This window comes from Pseudochaenichthys georgianus, chromosome 8 (assembly GCF_902827115.2).
Source record: "Pseudochaenichthys georgianus chromosome 8, fPseGeo1.2, whole genome shotgun sequence".
Lineage (NCBI taxonomy): Eukaryota > Metazoa > Chordata > Actinopteri > Perciformes > Channichthyidae > Pseudochaenichthys > Pseudochaenichthys georgianus.
The window spans coordinates 18,340,405-18,357,465 of record NC_047510.2 but is presented as its reverse complement, the minus strand read 5'-3'; the positions used below and the strand labels follow the sequence as shown (position 1 = coordinate 18,357,465).

The 17,061-nt window shown below is 41.2% G+C and overlaps 2 protein-coding genes and 4 non-coding genes across 6 annotated transcripts; all 6 read right to left on the bottom strand.

Annotated features, from left to right (window-relative positions):
• Window positions 1–1,133: 1,133 nt before the first annotated feature.
• Window positions 1,134–5,324, bottom strand: rpl3 (ribosomal protein L3). The gene is made up of 8 exons (XM_034089442.1): window positions 5,284–5,324; window positions 4,303–4,495; window positions 3,783–3,951; window positions 3,336–3,471; window positions 2,425–2,874; window positions 1,917–2,012; window positions 1,613–1,732; window positions 1,134–1,257 (listed from the first exon to the last, which is right to left on the bottom strand). Exons 1-8 carry the CDS (start codon window positions 5,284–5,286, stop codon window positions 1,213–1,215), a joined length of 1,212 nt encoding a protein of 403 aa, XP_033945333.1. The 5' UTR covers window positions 5,287–5,324; the 3' UTR covers window positions 1,134–1,212.
• Window positions 1,346–1,475, bottom strand: LOC117451798 (small nucleolar RNA SNORA54). The gene has a single exon (XR_004552717.1). It is a non-coding gene; the product is annotated as a small nucleolar RNA SNORA54 (small nucleolar RNA).
• On the bottom strand, window positions 2,198–2,327 carry LOC117451797 (small nucleolar RNA SNORA54). The gene has a single exon (XR_004552716.1). It is a non-coding gene; the product is annotated as a small nucleolar RNA SNORA54 (small nucleolar RNA).
• LOC117451801 (small nucleolar RNA U83B) lies at window positions 2,945–3,036 on the bottom strand. Its single transcript, XR_004552720.1, has one exon. It is a non-coding gene; the product is annotated as a small nucleolar RNA U83B (small nucleolar RNA).
• On the bottom strand, window positions 4,865–4,995 carry LOC117451796 (small nucleolar RNA SNORA54). Its single transcript, XR_004552715.1, has one exon. It is a non-coding gene; the product is annotated as a small nucleolar RNA SNORA54 (small nucleolar RNA).
• A 2,684-nt stretch (window positions 5,325–8,008) lies between the features above and the next one.
• slc25a39 (solute carrier family 25 member 39) lies at window positions 8,009–16,782 on the bottom strand. The gene is given in 13 exon segments (XM_034089395.2): window positions 8,009–9,110; window positions 9,331–9,411; window positions 9,497–9,578; window positions 9,754–9,863; window positions 10,641–10,725; window positions 10,727–10,815; window positions 10,896–11,020; window positions 11,660–11,727; window positions 11,817–11,926; window positions 12,438–12,488; window positions 12,644–12,703; window positions 14,833–14,938; window positions 16,519–16,782. Coding segments are annotated over 12 exon segments (1,077 nt in total). The 5' UTR covers window positions 14,930–14,938; window positions 16,519–16,782; the 3' UTR covers window positions 8,009–8,991.
• Between the last annotated feature and the right edge of the window lie 279 nt (window positions 16,783–17,061).

The following is a 17,061-nucleotide window of genomic DNA, read 5'->3' as shown; positions in this document are numbered from 1 at the left end:
CAGAGAGGCGCTTTGCAGGACGTCTAAATGGCCTGTGGAGACCTCTCAGGGTCTTCCTCATTACCTGCTGAAGTGGAGCTTTTAGTTTTGGCCGTGATGAGTCAGAATGGATGATGTTGGGGCTTAATTACCGTACTGTGACTGCTAGAGTTCTGTTGTCAGCCAAACGCAAGCTCAAGGACATGTAGCCAGTTAAAACATACAAGGTTAGCTAAACAGTGGGTGTTTCTCAATGTCGAGGAAGGCTGCTCAAGAGCCACTATTTCAAGCATACACGTCATCGAGTGCCGCCAAAGACTGTTCCAATGTTCAGCATACTTGGAATTCTACCGAGGCTGGCGTACTTTGAAGCGGGACATTTCGAGGCTGCACATGTGTGGACTCCGGTCTTAAAATCTTTGGCAGAAATCGCGCTCCATTTAAAGCGGGGCCTCGCATATGATGCACACCCTGTTCCACCATTCTTCGTTTTCCGAGACCAGGAAGGATTCTTTCCTCGCTTCTGAGGCATCGTACTCGGAGGTACATGTGCTACCAAGGAAGCGTCCTCGTCATTGAGAAACACCCAGTGTCTTGCTGTCGTAGAGTTCCTAAGTACACATTTGAGTTCATATGTTCACTGAAGTTCAACCAGTCCAGAAATATTGTAATTTTACAGTTTATGTCTTTCAAAATCAGAGGTTACAAACAAAACATGACCTTAAATAGTCAAGGATTTAGAATAAACCCCTAAATGAGAGGCCCTCGTGATGGTGGGGTATTACTTTGGCCAATATGAATTTAACGGTTCTAAAGAAATGTTAAGCAAAGCCATTTGATTAGTCTTATAAAGAGTCTGCAGGAAAATAGGCTACAACTATCAACAGCATTACCGATACAAATCTAAGTTGAGGAGCCATTTCCTTTAAGAGCATCATATTTTCTTTTTGCCAGGTTCCTATACTTCACTACCTTGACAAAATCCCTTGCCACTTCCAACTGAAGAGCAAGCTAGAGCATCACTCGCTGACCAGATTTCCTCACCTCTGCACTCCTAATGCAGTTATACGTACACATCTTCAATACGTTTTTGCAATAAGTTACGTACACATCTTTGTCAGTATAATGTTTTACAAGAAGGATATGAAACAATCTTTGAGTTTGTTTTTTTATTAAATAGCTGCAGTACAGGAATGATTGCGACGGTCAAAGCAGCACAGACGGTAGAGAACTTCAAGCAGTCTCTTCCTTGGTGATACGGTCCTTCTTGAGTGGTCCCTGTGAGATAAAAAGAAAGAGACTATCAATTGTTTGGCTATACTTTAGAATGATGCACATGTAGTCCATGTGTGGGCTCAGAGCAGCCAGATGTCTCCAGAGAGTGAACAGGGAGCAAGCACAGACAGCCACTGCTCCCCTGCCTCAATGGGGTCACTATAGCACTGGAATGGAACCACGGCTCATACTGAAGAAGAGCCAGATTACGAACAGTGCGGAGAAAATAAACTTGCTTCCAAATTGTATGGTATTCTGACAAAATGTGCATACAAATAAGTACACAGATCTTAGAGACTAAGAAAATAAATGTGACGCAGAGGTATGCTTTTGTACAGCTTTCAGTACAAACTCTTACCATGAACGCCTTCTTCTCCTCCATGGTCTGGAAGCGGCCGTGGCCAAACTTGGAAGTGGTGTCGATGAACTTCAGGTCGATCTTCTCCATGGCACGACGGTTGGTCTGCACAAGCAGAGACTGGGAATACAAAAAGAAACAGAGTTTAACATTTGTGTTGGGAACTAAGTCAGTGATTTTATTTTAAGATATTCTTTAGAATAATTGACTCCCACCTCAGAAAGTTAAATTCTACCAGGGGCACTCAACATTAGTCTGGAACAGTCAAACATGTTTCATATGAAGCATTGCAATTTGTCCTTACCTTGCGCAGAGTCAGCACCCTCTTCTTGACTCCCACAACACAGCCTTTAACCATGATGAAGTCATTGGTCACATCTCCATAGTGGACAAATCCACCCTAAAAAAAGAAGTAAAGTGAGTCACATCTTCTGCTTCTACCAGGTCAATGTAATTAAAGTTAACCGCGCTGTTAGCATGGCTAGCTTAACATGTGCACTCTTGTCGGACACCAAAAGGAAGACAAGGAAACCTTTAACACAAATATATACATGCTATTGGTATACATTTAATTTTTTTTTAGCCAGATGTCTCCAGAGAGTGAACAGGGAGCAAGCACAGACAGCCACTGCGCCCCTGCCTCAATGGGGTCACTATAGCACTGGAATGGAACCACGGCTCATACTGAAGAAGAGCCAGATTACGAACAGTGCGGAGAAAAGATCCATTGAAACCAGATTTGACATCAGGATTATTGTAGAATAGGTCTTTTTAAAAAAGGGGATGACTTCATTTCCTTGACTGTCACTTACCAGAGGGTTGATGCTCTTGTTTGACAGATCGTACTCTGTGGAAGCATTGTTCTTCACCAGCTTGCCATCCTTGGTGTGGAAGCCCTGGCCAATCTTGTAGATCTTCTTGTTGATCTCTGTTCGGTGGTGGTAACCCTTCTGACCAGCACGGGCCACAGAGAAGGCAACACGGGAAGGATGCCAGGCACCAATACAGGCAACCTTACGCAGACCACGATGGGTCTTGCGAGGAAGCTTCTTTGTGCCCCAACGGCTGGTGACACCCTTGTATCCGTGACCCTTGGTGATGCCAATAACATCGATCATCTCGTCTTGGGTGAAGACGTTGTTAACAGGCACGGCCTGTTCCAGCTTCTCACGGGCCCAGTCCACCTTGTCAGAGACGCTGCCTCCGTTCAGCTGCACCTCCATCAGATGAGACTTCTTCTGCGCAATGGGCAGCAGGCGCATCTAAACAGAAGAAATAAAATGCATGTCAGAACTGTGGAAATCATAATTCCATGTCAAGTGAAACAGCTTTGTAGTCTCAGAAGGAAGGCAGCTGGAAGGTATCCTCATGTTTATCGGGCACCATGCCTGGTGCAATCATCCGTGGTCTCATCACTGACAGACAAGCGGGTAGGCCTGTCACAATTACTTGGATTTATCGTGCAATATCGACCTTTCGTTTAGCCCAATATTGGGGGATTCCTATATTTTTGATTTACATTATACCACAATTCTTGAGAAAGTAAAGTCTTTAAAATGGTTTTATTATGCCATTGAATTAGTGGCAAAAAATAGGTCTTAAAATGATAATGACGAGTAATCCAGTCATTTCTGGGACAATACATTGTCCAAAAATGCATTTATGGTGACAGGCCAACAAGCAGGAAAATGAACACCTCATTGTAATCATGAGCTTTACTAACCTGTGTGTGCGCAATGATGCGGATAACCTGGCAGTACTTCTTCATGGAACCAAAGTCCTTCTCCAGCTGCTTCTTGCCATCATCATCCTGCCATTTCTTGCAGTATTTGGTGAAGGCCTTCTTCTTGGACTTGTACCTGAGACCCCACAGGAGGAGACAGAGAGGTTGGCACAGGTTCTTCATAACCCAAGAGGGCCAGCGGAAGAACACAGTGCATAGCTGCTTGCCATCCCAATCCATGTGGAAAGGGGTGCATTCTCAGCTAATAAGGATTTCAGCTCATGGCACAGTTTCTAAGAAGCACTTTCCACTGGCCAGAGGAGCCCGGAGCTCATCAGGGCACATGGCACCTGAGCGGAGCTGCCACAGGAGGCACCGTAATGTTAGACTCTTCACTGGGAAACTAACTGCTTCAATGAGGCATTTAAATGTATTGTAGCAACTCACCAGTTCCTGTAGAATCGGCGCTTGCACTCTTCACTGACGTGCTCAGCGAAGATAGTCTTGAAGGAACGCAGGCCACGGGGTGTGCTGACGTAACCAACAACTCCAACCACAATCATGGGAGGGGTCTCAAGAATGGTCACAGCCTCAACCACTTCCTTCTTGTTCACCTCTGCAATAGAAAACAATAGTTTTGATATGAAGAACTTTCCTAGACTTATGACAGCTGTAGTATTGATAATATAGACTGCGCTCAGTGCTCGACATTCATCAAGGGGTATAAAACCCATTATGTCCGCCCGTCGAGGGGATCATCACAGGCAGTATCGAGATCACAGAAGACTATTGAGTATGTTATGCAATGGGCAGAAAAGCATTTCTCCAATTCCATTAGGAAATATCCATTTCTACATCACAGCTGAGTCTTTGGGCTGAGAGACATCTCAATAGTTTTTCAGAACCAAACAATTGATCTATAATAGTTAGTTGCAAATTCATTTAAAATTAAACTCAGTCCACTCACTTGAGCCAGGTCGGTCGACCTCGCGGACGATGTGAGTCATGCCGGCCTTGTAGCCCAGGAAGGCGGTCAGGTGCACGGGCTTGGTGGGGTCATCCTTGGGGAAGCTCTTCGCCTTACCACGATGACGACGACTCCTCTTGCGGGGCAAGAAGCCCAGGGACCCGTGGCGGGGAGCCGAAAATTTACGGTGAGACTTGAGGGAGGAAAGAGTAAAGTTAGCTGGTTCATCCGCAGAGCTAACTGTGTACAAGTGCGGCCTAGCTCAACATTAAGCATAGAGGGTCTGAAATACAGCATGGTCGTATTTGGAATAACCTAAGTAAGTAGATATGCGTTCTAATATAATAGTGGACATGTTGAAAATCTGCGTTAGAATACAGGTAAATGTAATTAAAGCTAACCATGCTGTTAGCATGGCTAGCTTGACATGTGCACGCTTGTCGGACACCAAAAGGAAGACGTGGAAAGAGTTAACAAAAATATACATGCTATTGGTATACATTTTTCGTAAAAGAAAACCAATGTTCTTAACTTAATAAATACAACGTGTGGGCTCAGAGCCAGATGTCTCCAGAGAGTGAACAGGGAGCAAGCACAGACAGCCACTACGCCCCTGCCTCAATGGGGTCACTATAGCACTGGAATGGAACCCAATACTCATACTGAAGAAGAGCCAGATTACGAACAGTGCGGAGAAAAGATCCATTGAAACCAGTTTTGACATCCGTTAGGATTATTGTAGAATATGTCGTTTAAAAAAGGGAATTATAAATAAAGTAGCGGCCTTCATTGACTGCCATTTTGAAAGCAGCCGGTGTAGCTAAGTGTAAATGAAAACACATACAATGAAAACAAATATATCCTTTCTATTGGTATACATGTTCCATACAAGTAATCCAATGTTCCTAAACTTAATTAAAACAACGGATGCTTAAGATGTGTAACAGATTTCCTATACAGAGCGCAGGAAGGTAAACTCACCATCTTGTGTCCAGTCCGATTGAAAGAGACCTACGTAAGGGATGACGCTTCTATTTATACAGAAACAATATCGCGGGAATCGGCGAGATTACCGTCTGACCCCAAGTCTTCTTCTTTGGTGTTTTACGGCAGTTTGCAGTGCACCCTGTTGCATTACTGCCTCCTTCTGGATTCTACTGTTCCTAGATTCTTTCTATCAGACCGAACGTATTTAGGAAACCAAATATGATTTCCTTCCCCTTGATGCTTTCTCCACATTCCAATATATATCCTATGTTGTCTTCAACTCTTCCCATTATCCTTAGCCTTCTCATCATTTCCTTTCTTTGTTGCGTATTTTTCCTGCGTGCCAAAAAGACGTGTTCAACTGTTTCATTCTTATTGCATAGATATATAGATAGACTGTAGATAGGTACTTTATTGATCCCAATTTGGGAAATGTTTGCGTTGCAGCAGCATAATAAAACACAAGGCAATGTACATAAGAGAAACTAAGACACAGAAATAAACAGTCCAACTCAACAAAAATATAAACGCAACACTTTTGTTTTTGCTCCCATTTTTCATGAGACGAACTCAAAGATCTAAAACATTTTTTATATACACAAAATAACCATTTCTCTCAAATATTGTTCACAAATCTGAAAAAATCTGTGATAGTGAGCACTTCTCCTTTGCCGAGATAATCCATCCCACCTCACAGGTGTGGCATATCAAGATGCTGATTATTGCACAGGTGTGCCATTGGCTGGCCACAATAAAAGTATCTGGTGTGAGGGGTCAACCAGGGTTAGGGGTAGGGTAATGTTGTGAATCGAGTGGCTTGTGTTCGTCGTCCCTAACATACGCCTGCCCATACCATAACCCCACCACCACCATGCGCCACTCAATTCACAACAGTACCCTACCCCTACCCCTAACCCTAACCCTACCCCTACCCCTCACACCAGATACTGACTGGTTTTCGGACCCCCCCCAATAAAGCAAAAATGCACGTTTCAGAGTGGCCTTTTATTGTGTCCATTCTAAGGCACACCTGTGCAATAATCATGCTGTCTAATCAGCATCTTGATATGCCACACCTGTGAGGTGGGATGGATTATCTCGGCAAAGGAGAAGTGCTCACTATCACAGATTTTTTCAGATTTGTGAACAATATTTGAGAGAAATGGTTATTTTGTGTATATAGACAATGTTTTAGATCTTTGAGTTCATCTCATGAAAAATGGGAGCAAAAACAAAAGTGTTGTGTTTATATTTTTGTTCAGTGTATTTCAGAAATAGAAATAAAATAGCATTAACAAATTAAAAAGATAAAAGATACAAATAAAAAATAATTACAGAACCCTGTCGGATGTTTCCCATAGACCCAAATAGTCTAGTTACAAACTATGGTTATAAAGCATCTTTGAATCAAACTGATAAATAGATAACAGAGCAAATTAGGGGATACACATCAAATTAAATACATTATTTCATTTTATATGAATGCATAAAAAGACCGTACCTTAAAAACATTAAATTAAGATAAGAGATAAGATGTACTTTATGATCCCAAATTGGGGAATGTTTTCATTGCAGCAGCATAAAAAAACAAGGCATTGACATAATTAGAAATTAAAAGATTAGAAATAAACAATTCTAAAGTAGAAACATCTCAAAATAGTAACAGAAATGAACCGGCATTGTGATTACAGTCAATCCAATCCGGACTGGATAACAGCCTCACAGTTCTAACCGCCACAGATTAGTAAAGCCATACATCTTTAAAAAACAAACAGTTTGAGAAGATTTAAATATATATATAAATATAAGATATCTTAAACTCAACAGCCATTAGATGTCATTGTTTGACCTCACAAATCATCTCACTGACATGGTCAAACAAATATTAAATATTAACAATTTATTGAGAGATACTTGTATGTGTAGCCTACAAAAGGAGAAATGTCTTTTGTTTAAAAATGAAATCATTATTTTTATTTTGGTATTAAGTGTATTGAGTTCTGTCGTAACGTAAGGGCTTTATTAATTACAATGTTGTGAAAAATGGGTCGCTGTCTGTATTTGTTTTGATACGTGTATGAAAAGTGATTGAGAAACTGCACAATATTGTGTTTGATTTTATGCATTATTATATTATTCTGTATATGTTAGAGTTTATAACCTTTATCGGTTTCATAATCATAACTAATGTGCATAATATTGTTCTTAATAGTCATGGTCGTTCACAAACTTATTGGGGAGATGTTAGGAAAATATCTCTCAACACCAGGTTGAGAATCAATAATCAGATTCTAATTTATTCTTGCAAGAAGGAGCAGTTAAATCACATACAAAGGATATGGGTTAACTCCAGGTTAACTCACACACATATGTTGCTCACCGGAGCAGCAAAAAACATCAGGCTTATATAGTCCAAAACACGGATAGATAACAATGTCGTAAATCGAGGTGGCAATCGAGCCGCGGGTGTCGGAAAGTCGGGTCATCTGCAACTTCTGGACTTCCTTCAGATGTAGATATGTAGGAGACAACAAGTATGTGCCTGTCTCCTCATAAAGATCAACAACCTGAAATGCCCTGCCTCCTCCTATCATAAAGAGGCAGCTGCAAGGTCGTACACAGTCCAGACTCACACATGATATCAGTGCATTAAAACAACACAAAGGGGAGGCAACAGTATTTCTCCAACAGGAGAAAATCACAGAATGCATAAAATGCAAGCCGTCTCAACATTTATTTCCATTTAATTCATTAAAAAAAAATCAGAGGAGACACATTTCAGGTTAAGGCATACATTTTTTGTTTTATGATCCAGTGTTGTTCATAAGATCTTTATTGTAGGACAGATATTCAAAGAATGTGCCACATGGGGAGGGTTCTGGAGGCAGGTACCAAACTGACTTTGCCAAATTTGTCATTTTGGATCTATGCGAGTTGGTTTCAGAGAAAATTGTGCTCAATTGTTCATTGCAATTTAATCATAACATGAAATGCTAAATTCTTTATATTCAAAGAAGGCTTGCTTCAATCAGGATGTGTGTCTCATTTACTGCCACTTTCCTCCAGTTAATAGATCACAAATGAGGCTTGGATTCAACAAACATGTGCTCCAAGTAATAATTAAAAGCAGGCCAATGTCATGCTTCACTGCTACAGGAATGCAGTGAAGACAATGCAGGGTGTATCTGGATTCTGTACTGTAAACAGTTGAACACACCATGCAGTTGGTTCAGGCCATGTCACGTGGGAATGAGAACATTTCCCCCAGACCAATGCAACAGTACTGATGTACTTTCAGCCCTTAAGAGGGTTTGTATTTTCCCACAAAGCATTCACATCTAACCCCAATTCCCTGCAGATTAATTGTGTGCACAGAGAAAGAGAAAATCAACCATTCTCTTATTTAAAGAAACACTTTTTTTAAAGTTTACTCAAGTAATCTACATGCATAAAGGTCGTGATACAAGTCTTCAGGCTTGTTGTTCAAGATTATTATTGTGTTCATGGATGTGAAGTGTGTGTCAAGTCTAAAGTCTTTTCACATTTCCAGAGAGAGAGACATCCTTGATTTGTGGGTGAATCCTCTTCATTTATGTTCGAACAAAACCAAATCCAGGTCCGTCAGAGACTTTGTCCCGACTGTCTTTATGGAACTGTCTACACGTCGAGCTGTGAACAATCACCCAGCAGCACACGGAGCCTTCAGGATCCCAGTCGCTCTCGATCCAGGTTCATTTTTTGGAAGAAAGTCTTCCCAAACTCATAGGAGCTTATCATGACGGCACAGGCCGGGGCCACCTTGATCACCCTGGGCATGAAACCTGGAGAAAAGATCAAGTCTTACTCAACACGTCATACAGGGGTGAAAGAAGTGCTTTGGCATTTCACTTGATTAAAAGTACCAATAGTAAAGTCAAAGGAAAAATCTGAAGAAACATAAAGAAAAAAACAAAGTACAAGTACCTTGAAATTGTATTTAGGTAAAGTACTTGAATACATGTTCTTAGTTATATTACAGCCCTATAAAGCATAAGTGTGTACCTGCAAAAAGGCCCCTGTAGCCCACCTCAGCACATATTGACTTCATTATGTGCCATGTGGACGTTGTTCTCATTGAGGCAACTAAGAATGGAAAAGTCCTGTTTAGAACATGCTACACACAAATAAATCAATTTGATTTGAAATCATTGAAGATAAAAGTACAGACCTCCCAGAGCTTCCATTTCTCCCAGCTGGATCTGTCTCCGTGTCTTCACCACGTCAAAAGGCAGCGTCAGGATCGCAGCGATCTAGACAGGAAACAGTCATATAATGGACAGGAAAACAATGGCCTGATTCTCTTCATATATCCCTGAGGATGCATTCGCTGCTCACAGCTGGACCTGAAACTTCTTCGCTCACATCTTGAGTTTACTTGTTGCAACAGAGGTCAGGTGTGTCTTACTAATAAAGGCGAGTACTCACAGCTCCAGAGACGGCTCCTGCAGTGAAGCTGATGGAGAAGTTGGCCTGATCCATCCGGTAATGTTTACACAGCCGAGCCTTCATCAGCTCATAGTTAAACCAGTAGAAAGCTGCAAATACACACAAACGGGGGCGGTTTGTGCGCTGATTTCTTGCTTTAGCCCACAGACATTTCACCACCTCAAAAATAACTAGGATGTTGTTTTTTCCATTTTGTGCACATAAAAAAGAAAAGGTTTGTTTTGGGATTATTTCTAATCTGACTTGAGGGTCAAAGGTGTTTTGTGCTAAAGTGATTGTAAACTACCTTGAGGCTAATTTGTGTGTGAAATTTAAACTGAACATGAATATGTCTTTAACACTAGAACCGCCAACGGGTACATTTTACCCGCAGCTGTTTCTTGATTGTATGTAACTTACTTTTTTTCAATAAAAATATTCAAGTCTCCCAGTTCGTGACTTTGATTTCGTAAGTCTAGAAGGTGGTAGTGTGTAGTTTTAATGGCAGAAGAACACTCAAACTTCTCAAAGCACTCCAGCAGCTCAAGTTAATGCTTCACTTTCTCTCCCTCTGCTGGTGTTTTAAACTGTAGTTTTTGGTACAAAATCCAGCTGATTTTCAAGAATACAAATAGTTAAATAGAATAACAGAATAACGGAGTGTTTAAACACGATTTGATTAAAGGTCGACTGAAAAATACTCAAGATATCAAATAACAGCAGAGGAGTGAAATATGCTGCAGGAGAGGTTTGACAAGTTTCTATTGATGAAAATACTTTTCATGAAGCAATATTGTAACAACCATGTTTGAAGTCAACAGGTAGGAATATAAAAGATTGTCTCGAGTATTATTAAAGTATATTGCGTTGTGTGTTGCTGCTCTCACCAGAGAAGGGTACGTCTCTGAGCACGGTGGGTCCCCAGCCCTTCCACAGGGACAGCAGCCCGTCCTGAGCCACAGCCGAGCGGATACACACCCCGCAGCTCGCTGTAGGACAGCTGGCGGGACTGCATCTTGGTCCTGACCAGCTCCAGAGGGCTGATCACCGTCACAGCACCCACTGCAAAACACACACTCTGGGAGTCAAAGATACACATAACACACTACAGTCAGGATATGTGTGTGATTTAGTGGACATACATCTGGCCAGACCGCCAGCAACAAGAGGGATGTGGCTGCCCTGGAAACCCAGGTTGTATTTCAGGAAGTCCCGCAGCTGGTCGTAGCAGGTGAAGTAGATGACCGTGGCAGGGACAGCCATCATCCTGCAGAGAAACATGAACATGAATGAAGGACTGCACTGTACATTAAATGCCATATCAATAGAACATATTAAAAAGAGCTCCTGAACAGTCCATTGATACAGTGTTTTCGTAGGACAGTAGCGCTACAAGCACATGATGACCTTATAGAATAAGATGCGTTGCTGTAGATTGAACTACCCAACAGTAAAATGCAAAATACATTTTTATTATTGTTTTAGTCTTTAATTAGAAGTTATTCATACTTCTTGCACTACTGTTTGTCTACAGTAAAATGTACTTCATTGGAGATTCATTCACATGGATGGACTATGATCGATTAAGGCCATTATGTGTTTTTTTATTTGGCTGTACTTGCCAGTGCATACTTGTGATGATAATCCTGTGTTAAAGACTTCATATTCTAAGCATTTTAATATGTTTAAATGCTTTTCCATTTGGAAAATACAAAATGTATATAGTAAACATTTTGTCCTTGTAAATATGGCACCCAAAGTGAAAATACAAAAAAAGACTCTATAGGAAAGAACAAATGCTATTGGCCACTTATATCAGTATCATTTCCCCCGAAACTAAAATGTAGTTTTCAACACATTTATTCTTAACTAATGGTGTTTTTTTAATTAAAGATTAGAAACTCACAGTGTTGGTGGCAGTCCACTCCACAAAGATCTGAAACCTTCATGCCGAGTAATTTTCACAAAGGCATCCTATGGAATAAACAAACATACTTACAAACATGTTGATTTGTTTTTTGCAACAAGATAGTGGCAAAACCTGCTGATGCACCAATACTCACAAGCGTCCCACTGAAATGTGTTGGTGTTTTGTACCAGCTGGTGCAACTGGTTCCAGTCTGACACACATAGACGTGATCCATCAGCCCGTTACAATACATGAAGCATTTCCCTGAGAGACAGAAAACCCACAGGGGGCAAAGGAGTTCAAAAGAAATATAAGCAAAACCTACAATAACTGCTTGGCAACAGCTTTCACAGCAATCATCAGAGAACTGCTTTAATTAAAAACCATTAGAACTTTATGCATATGAAGTGTGATTAGATGTGGTGAATTAAAGCGAAGAGTGATAAAAAAAACACATGAAATGCCAATGAGCACAGAGTCGCTCAGAATATACTATTATTGTCATTGCCTAAATATTGACGTAACATTTGAGAAACTCTGAAAATTAGGAAACCCAATTAATATTTATTACGGCAGGATCATTAGTTAGCAGGAGTTAAAGAAATCGACCAAAGCTGACTAACAAGTGAATCTATTTGCAAAACAGCTTTGTTTTCATTGGCAAAGTCGCTTGTTAGCTGATCATGTGCCAACACAGAAAGCTGGGCTGGGCCTAAGGGGTTTTCTTAGTATTTTTTAAGATATAGCATGCAGCGATGGCGGGTCAGATACTTACACTTGGATGTGCGAATGATGCCCCCCCATGAAGAAGATTGACGGGCTAAAGCTACGAATCAAAGCAAAAAGCAGGACAGAAGAGCAGAAGACAAAAAGGACAGGCGTCAGTAAAGCATTGAGATACACAGGGCACAGCTGGTAACAGCAGTCAGTTTTTCATTAACTTAGTTTATGATCTAAAACCACAGAAGCGCCTTGTCCTACCTTGGTGGAACGGTGATTGCTGAGCCTGCAGCCTGATCTTCACAACGTCCAGTGGTGTGACTATAAGCAAATACATTGACAGATTGAATTATTATACACAGCGATGCACTCAGTTTTCACTTCATAGGGACACCGAGCTAAAACCAATGCAGTCGAAGTCCTGCAGTGAATTCTCCCTTCATGAGGTTATCCAGCCTTCAAAATGGCTACAGTTATTATAAATTATTATAAACTTCATGAAGGGAGTGAATATTAAAAAGGTCCCATGTCATGGCCATTTCTAATTCCATTGTTGAGGTCTACTAGAATAGATTTGTATTGTGCAACTTTCCAAACTCACATTGGTTTCTCATACAGCATCTCTGTATAGTATGTGTATTCACTCTCTGTCCTAAACGGCTTGTTGGAGCTGCAATTTACTTAAAGGATACCTATCATGCTATATTTAAAATGATATATTGTAGGGCCATACCTATATTTATACGTTTCCGTTTTCAAAATACCAAACAGATCCTGCATTTTAGCCATGCCTCATTTCGCTCCATTTGCTGTTCTCCAGCCCTGTTTTTGCAGGGGGCTGATTCTGTGAGCTGCAGCTGACCACGCCCCCCAGCAGGAGAGGGGAGCGTGCTCTGATCAAGTCAGAAGAGGGATCTCCATCCTCCGTGTTTTATTATATAGAGTTGTTATTCATTAGTTTTAAAGCTCAATAAATAACAAAGAAGACCTTTGACCGGCACTTTTCTAATTTTGTCCGGAAGATTTAGACTTTAACAGACATCTTGACCGGCGAAAGAAAACCTAACTGAAACTCTGCCGCACGGTCCCCTCGTTCCTTGGAAGAGGCGGAGAGGTGGGTGTTTGTCATCCGCTGGTGGACTACCGGAGAGAATTACAGTGCTTGCCTCGACGGGGAGGGATTGCATTGAATTACAGCAGCGGGAGCAAACGCTTGCCTCGGGGAGGGAGAAAAAGAGCCACAGCGGAGAATAAACAGAAGGGCAACCATGGCAACCATGGGCGGGAAGTCTTCTGTGCTGCTTTTATGGCAGACTACAGCGCCACTTACAGGCCTGGCATATGTACTACAGCGTCTCCAGCGCTTTCGAGCGGCAATGGCCGGCCGTGGCCCAACCTCTCATTCCCCTGATAGGTGGAGAGTTGGCCCAATAACCGTAGCGCCACCGGCCTGACGTCAGGACAGTGTTCAAATCTGAATCAGTTTTTATCAAATCCGTTGCAGCCCCTTTTTTAGAGATTTGGGTATGGAGGAAAATAGAGAGGGTTGTGTTTTCTGACACTTGGTGAGTTCCCTGGAACACATATTCATGTATAAAAGTGCATTTTGCATGATAGGTCCCCTTTAAATTGTCATACTGATTACTCTTGAGTTTTCTAGATTAAAGGTGGGGTAGGTAAGTTTCAGAAACCGGCTCGAGTGCACTAAAATTTGAAAGTACGCAGCCGAAAAGAATCCGCCCCTTCCTTCAGACTTCCTTACAGAGCACTTCCTCCAACACACATGAACGCGCACATAACGTCAGCAGACTGGTGAACGTGGCCGCCTGTTGCTGGCGAGTCATTGAAGTACTGCTGCAATGCACGCCCAATGAGGGCACGAGATACATTTGTGCGTGCACGAGATGGAAGGCTGACAGACAGGGCGGTTGTACTTTTTACAGTATTACGGCTTCCACAGATGACATTTTTTAATGGATTTTTTGTCAAAGCACTTAAGATATTCATTGCTATCGGGATGTTAAGAGCATTCCATGGAATATAACAAAAAGTGTATCTCGAGCCGGTTTCTGAAACTTACCTACCCCACCTTTAATGGTATGTCAGAAGATTAAGTCATTACATTAATTTGTTCAGGCCAAAACACAAAGATATTAGGTTTAGTATGATATAAAACATGAAATCCCTACATTAGAAGGGCTGAAAACAGCATCTTCTGCCATTATTGCATGAAAAAATAGGTTTGAACAATTATGAGAATATTTGTTTTCTTTCTTTTTGACTGATCAGCAACTATGCCAACTGTTAAGCCCTTTTAAAAAGGACTTTTCTATTTGACTGTAGCTTTAACTTTGTGTAAGACTGACGAAAATAAAGGCATTGTAAAAGACTACATTTATGAACATACAGACATAAGATGCTTTTCCTAGCTTTTGTTTCCATTATCTCACCAAAAATAGATGTGAGGAGGGCTCCAGTGCTAGAAGCCAGCATCTGCTGCACCGGAGAGATGGCAGCCACAGAGCCGCTGACCGCCCGCTCCCCCATCCTGCCCACCTGTCAGACCAAGGAGAACCAAAATAAACCCTCACAGTAGGAACACTTTGTTCTCTAACTAACCTTCACAGAGCTGTTATTCTAAACCACGTGGAACTCTTGTAGCCAGGGGTCTAGTTCTCATTGTTATGTACAAAAAGGAAAAGATAGTGTTTGTGTCCTGCAGCTTCAGAAACCTAACCAAACCTAACCTAACCAATGTGGAAGGCTCCTAAAATGCTACAAGTCAGTGTATTGGCAACACATGTCACATTAAAAAAGGTTATTCAACAAAGTTAACCAAAATGTCCTCCTTCAAAAGAAATTGCATAATATTACACTGTAATAGAGTCAGACATATGTTAATGTGAGATGACTAGGCGTAGTTGTTATATTGAGGTCATTGACACATTATGATCGCTTATCTACACCGTGCATGCACCAAGCAGACAGTGAGAGCCCCACCTCGCTTTTTGAGGGAGTGGTGTTACGCCCAGGCCTAGGGAAACCTAGGCGCAACACAAAGTGTGCACTCTCTCCTCTTTTCCCACTCCCAAGAACATAGACAATGAGACAGTGAATGCCGTTTGGTAAATTGAATTACCAAAGTTTGTAGCATATAAATACACATTTACCATTTAATACTGAAATGGAACAAAACAAGTTAAAGTCAACTTGTAAATGTCTTCATGGAAGTCATGTCTTAATTTGAATAAGTGTTTTTTGTTCAAATCATAAACAGGGTTAACAAATCCATAACAAGCAGCCACAATGTTTAAGATAATATTTTACAGAAAACAGTGACACTTTCTTTAGTGTTTCCTGGGTGTGTTGTTGCCATGTGTCCTCCTTTACCTGTAGTAGTTCTTGATGTATTTACATTTAAATATGACAGTCACTTGGCACTGAGGGTTTTGCATTAAAACAAACTAAACAAAAAATGTCTCTAAAAGTGTCATAAAGTCAAAACTATTTTTTACAATCAAAACCTGAAATGGTAACATTTAAAATAGGTACTACTACTACTACATTTAAAACATAGTAAGAATTGTATTTTTAACCCCTCACTTAACATGTCATTAAATATATTTGATTGTTAACAAAATGAACAAAAATACTGCCATCAAGGACATTTTTGGGTATAATATGATGTCAATAAATATTAGACAAAATTGGAATTATAGTTTCTTAACTAAATAGAAACCAGGTTTAAATTAAAATCCAACACTACTGAGCTTTTTTAGAAAGAAACAGTTTATGCTGATATGCAGCGGAAACCATAAAGTGCATTTTACGACCAGCAGACACTGAATGTGGGCATGGGGTGTTTCACCTTCACAGCGTTGCTTCGTCACAATGTTAGCTAACGACACTCGTGTTAATGAAACAACATTTGATGACTAGGTTTTCATTGAAATCTGAAACTCAATCAATTAAATGACCTGGTGTTAGCTGTGTGTACCGTGTTTGTGAGAAATCCTTTAATGTATACTTTTTTTATCCACCATAAGCAAACTGTCGAAATGTCAGAGACATTTAGCTAACAGTGGCTAGCTAGCTTTCCAGGCAACGTTGTTGGGTTGTAAGATTAAGCTACTCACCTCTACTTTAGCTCCCTGCGTGAAATAGAGGGCTCTTCGTCCATTTCAGGGTAACGTTGACACATTTAAGAGCTAACGTTTAAGCTACTCTGTCGTGCTGCAACTTATTCGGGTTCTCCACTGCAGATAACATGTTTTGGAGTCGGACTTAGGTCGCTGCGGGGACACTGTACAAAATGTACTCTTCATTAATCTGTACAAAACTTCATTCAGCGATAGTGCTGTGTAGTGCTGAAGAGAGACCCATCCGCGTGTTGTGGAGATCTGCGGTAATATGTCCGGGTAGTCGCGCCCATAGACTGTATATATAAAGGTCGCGCCCCGCCCCCTCCCGTGCTGTAGCTCTGCCGCCGCCTGGTGGACATGTCACCACACTACAGTCAGCTGCCGCATGTAAACAAGTTTGCAACCATAAATGCAACATACTGCATAAATACTCGGGACTGGAGTTCACGATTTGTTCTTGGATTGACTGTGTACCAGTAGGCCTACAGTGTGTACCATAGGCTACTACATGTAAGTACTTGCGCACAAGATGCGAAG

What these genes read in the sequence shown, in the direction of transcription:
- rpl3 (XM_034089442.1), bottom strand. An exon ending in CGCCGATTCTACAGGAACTG is followed by an intron (nt 3,472 to 3,782) that starts GTGAGTTGCTAC and finishes GTGGGGTCTCAG; the next exon opens with GTACAAGTCCAAGAAGAAGG. An exon ending in AGGAGAAGAAGGCGTTCATG is followed by an intron (nt 1,258 to 1,612) that starts GTAAGAGTTTGT and finishes TTTATCTCACAG; the next exon opens with GGACCACTCAAGAAGGACCG.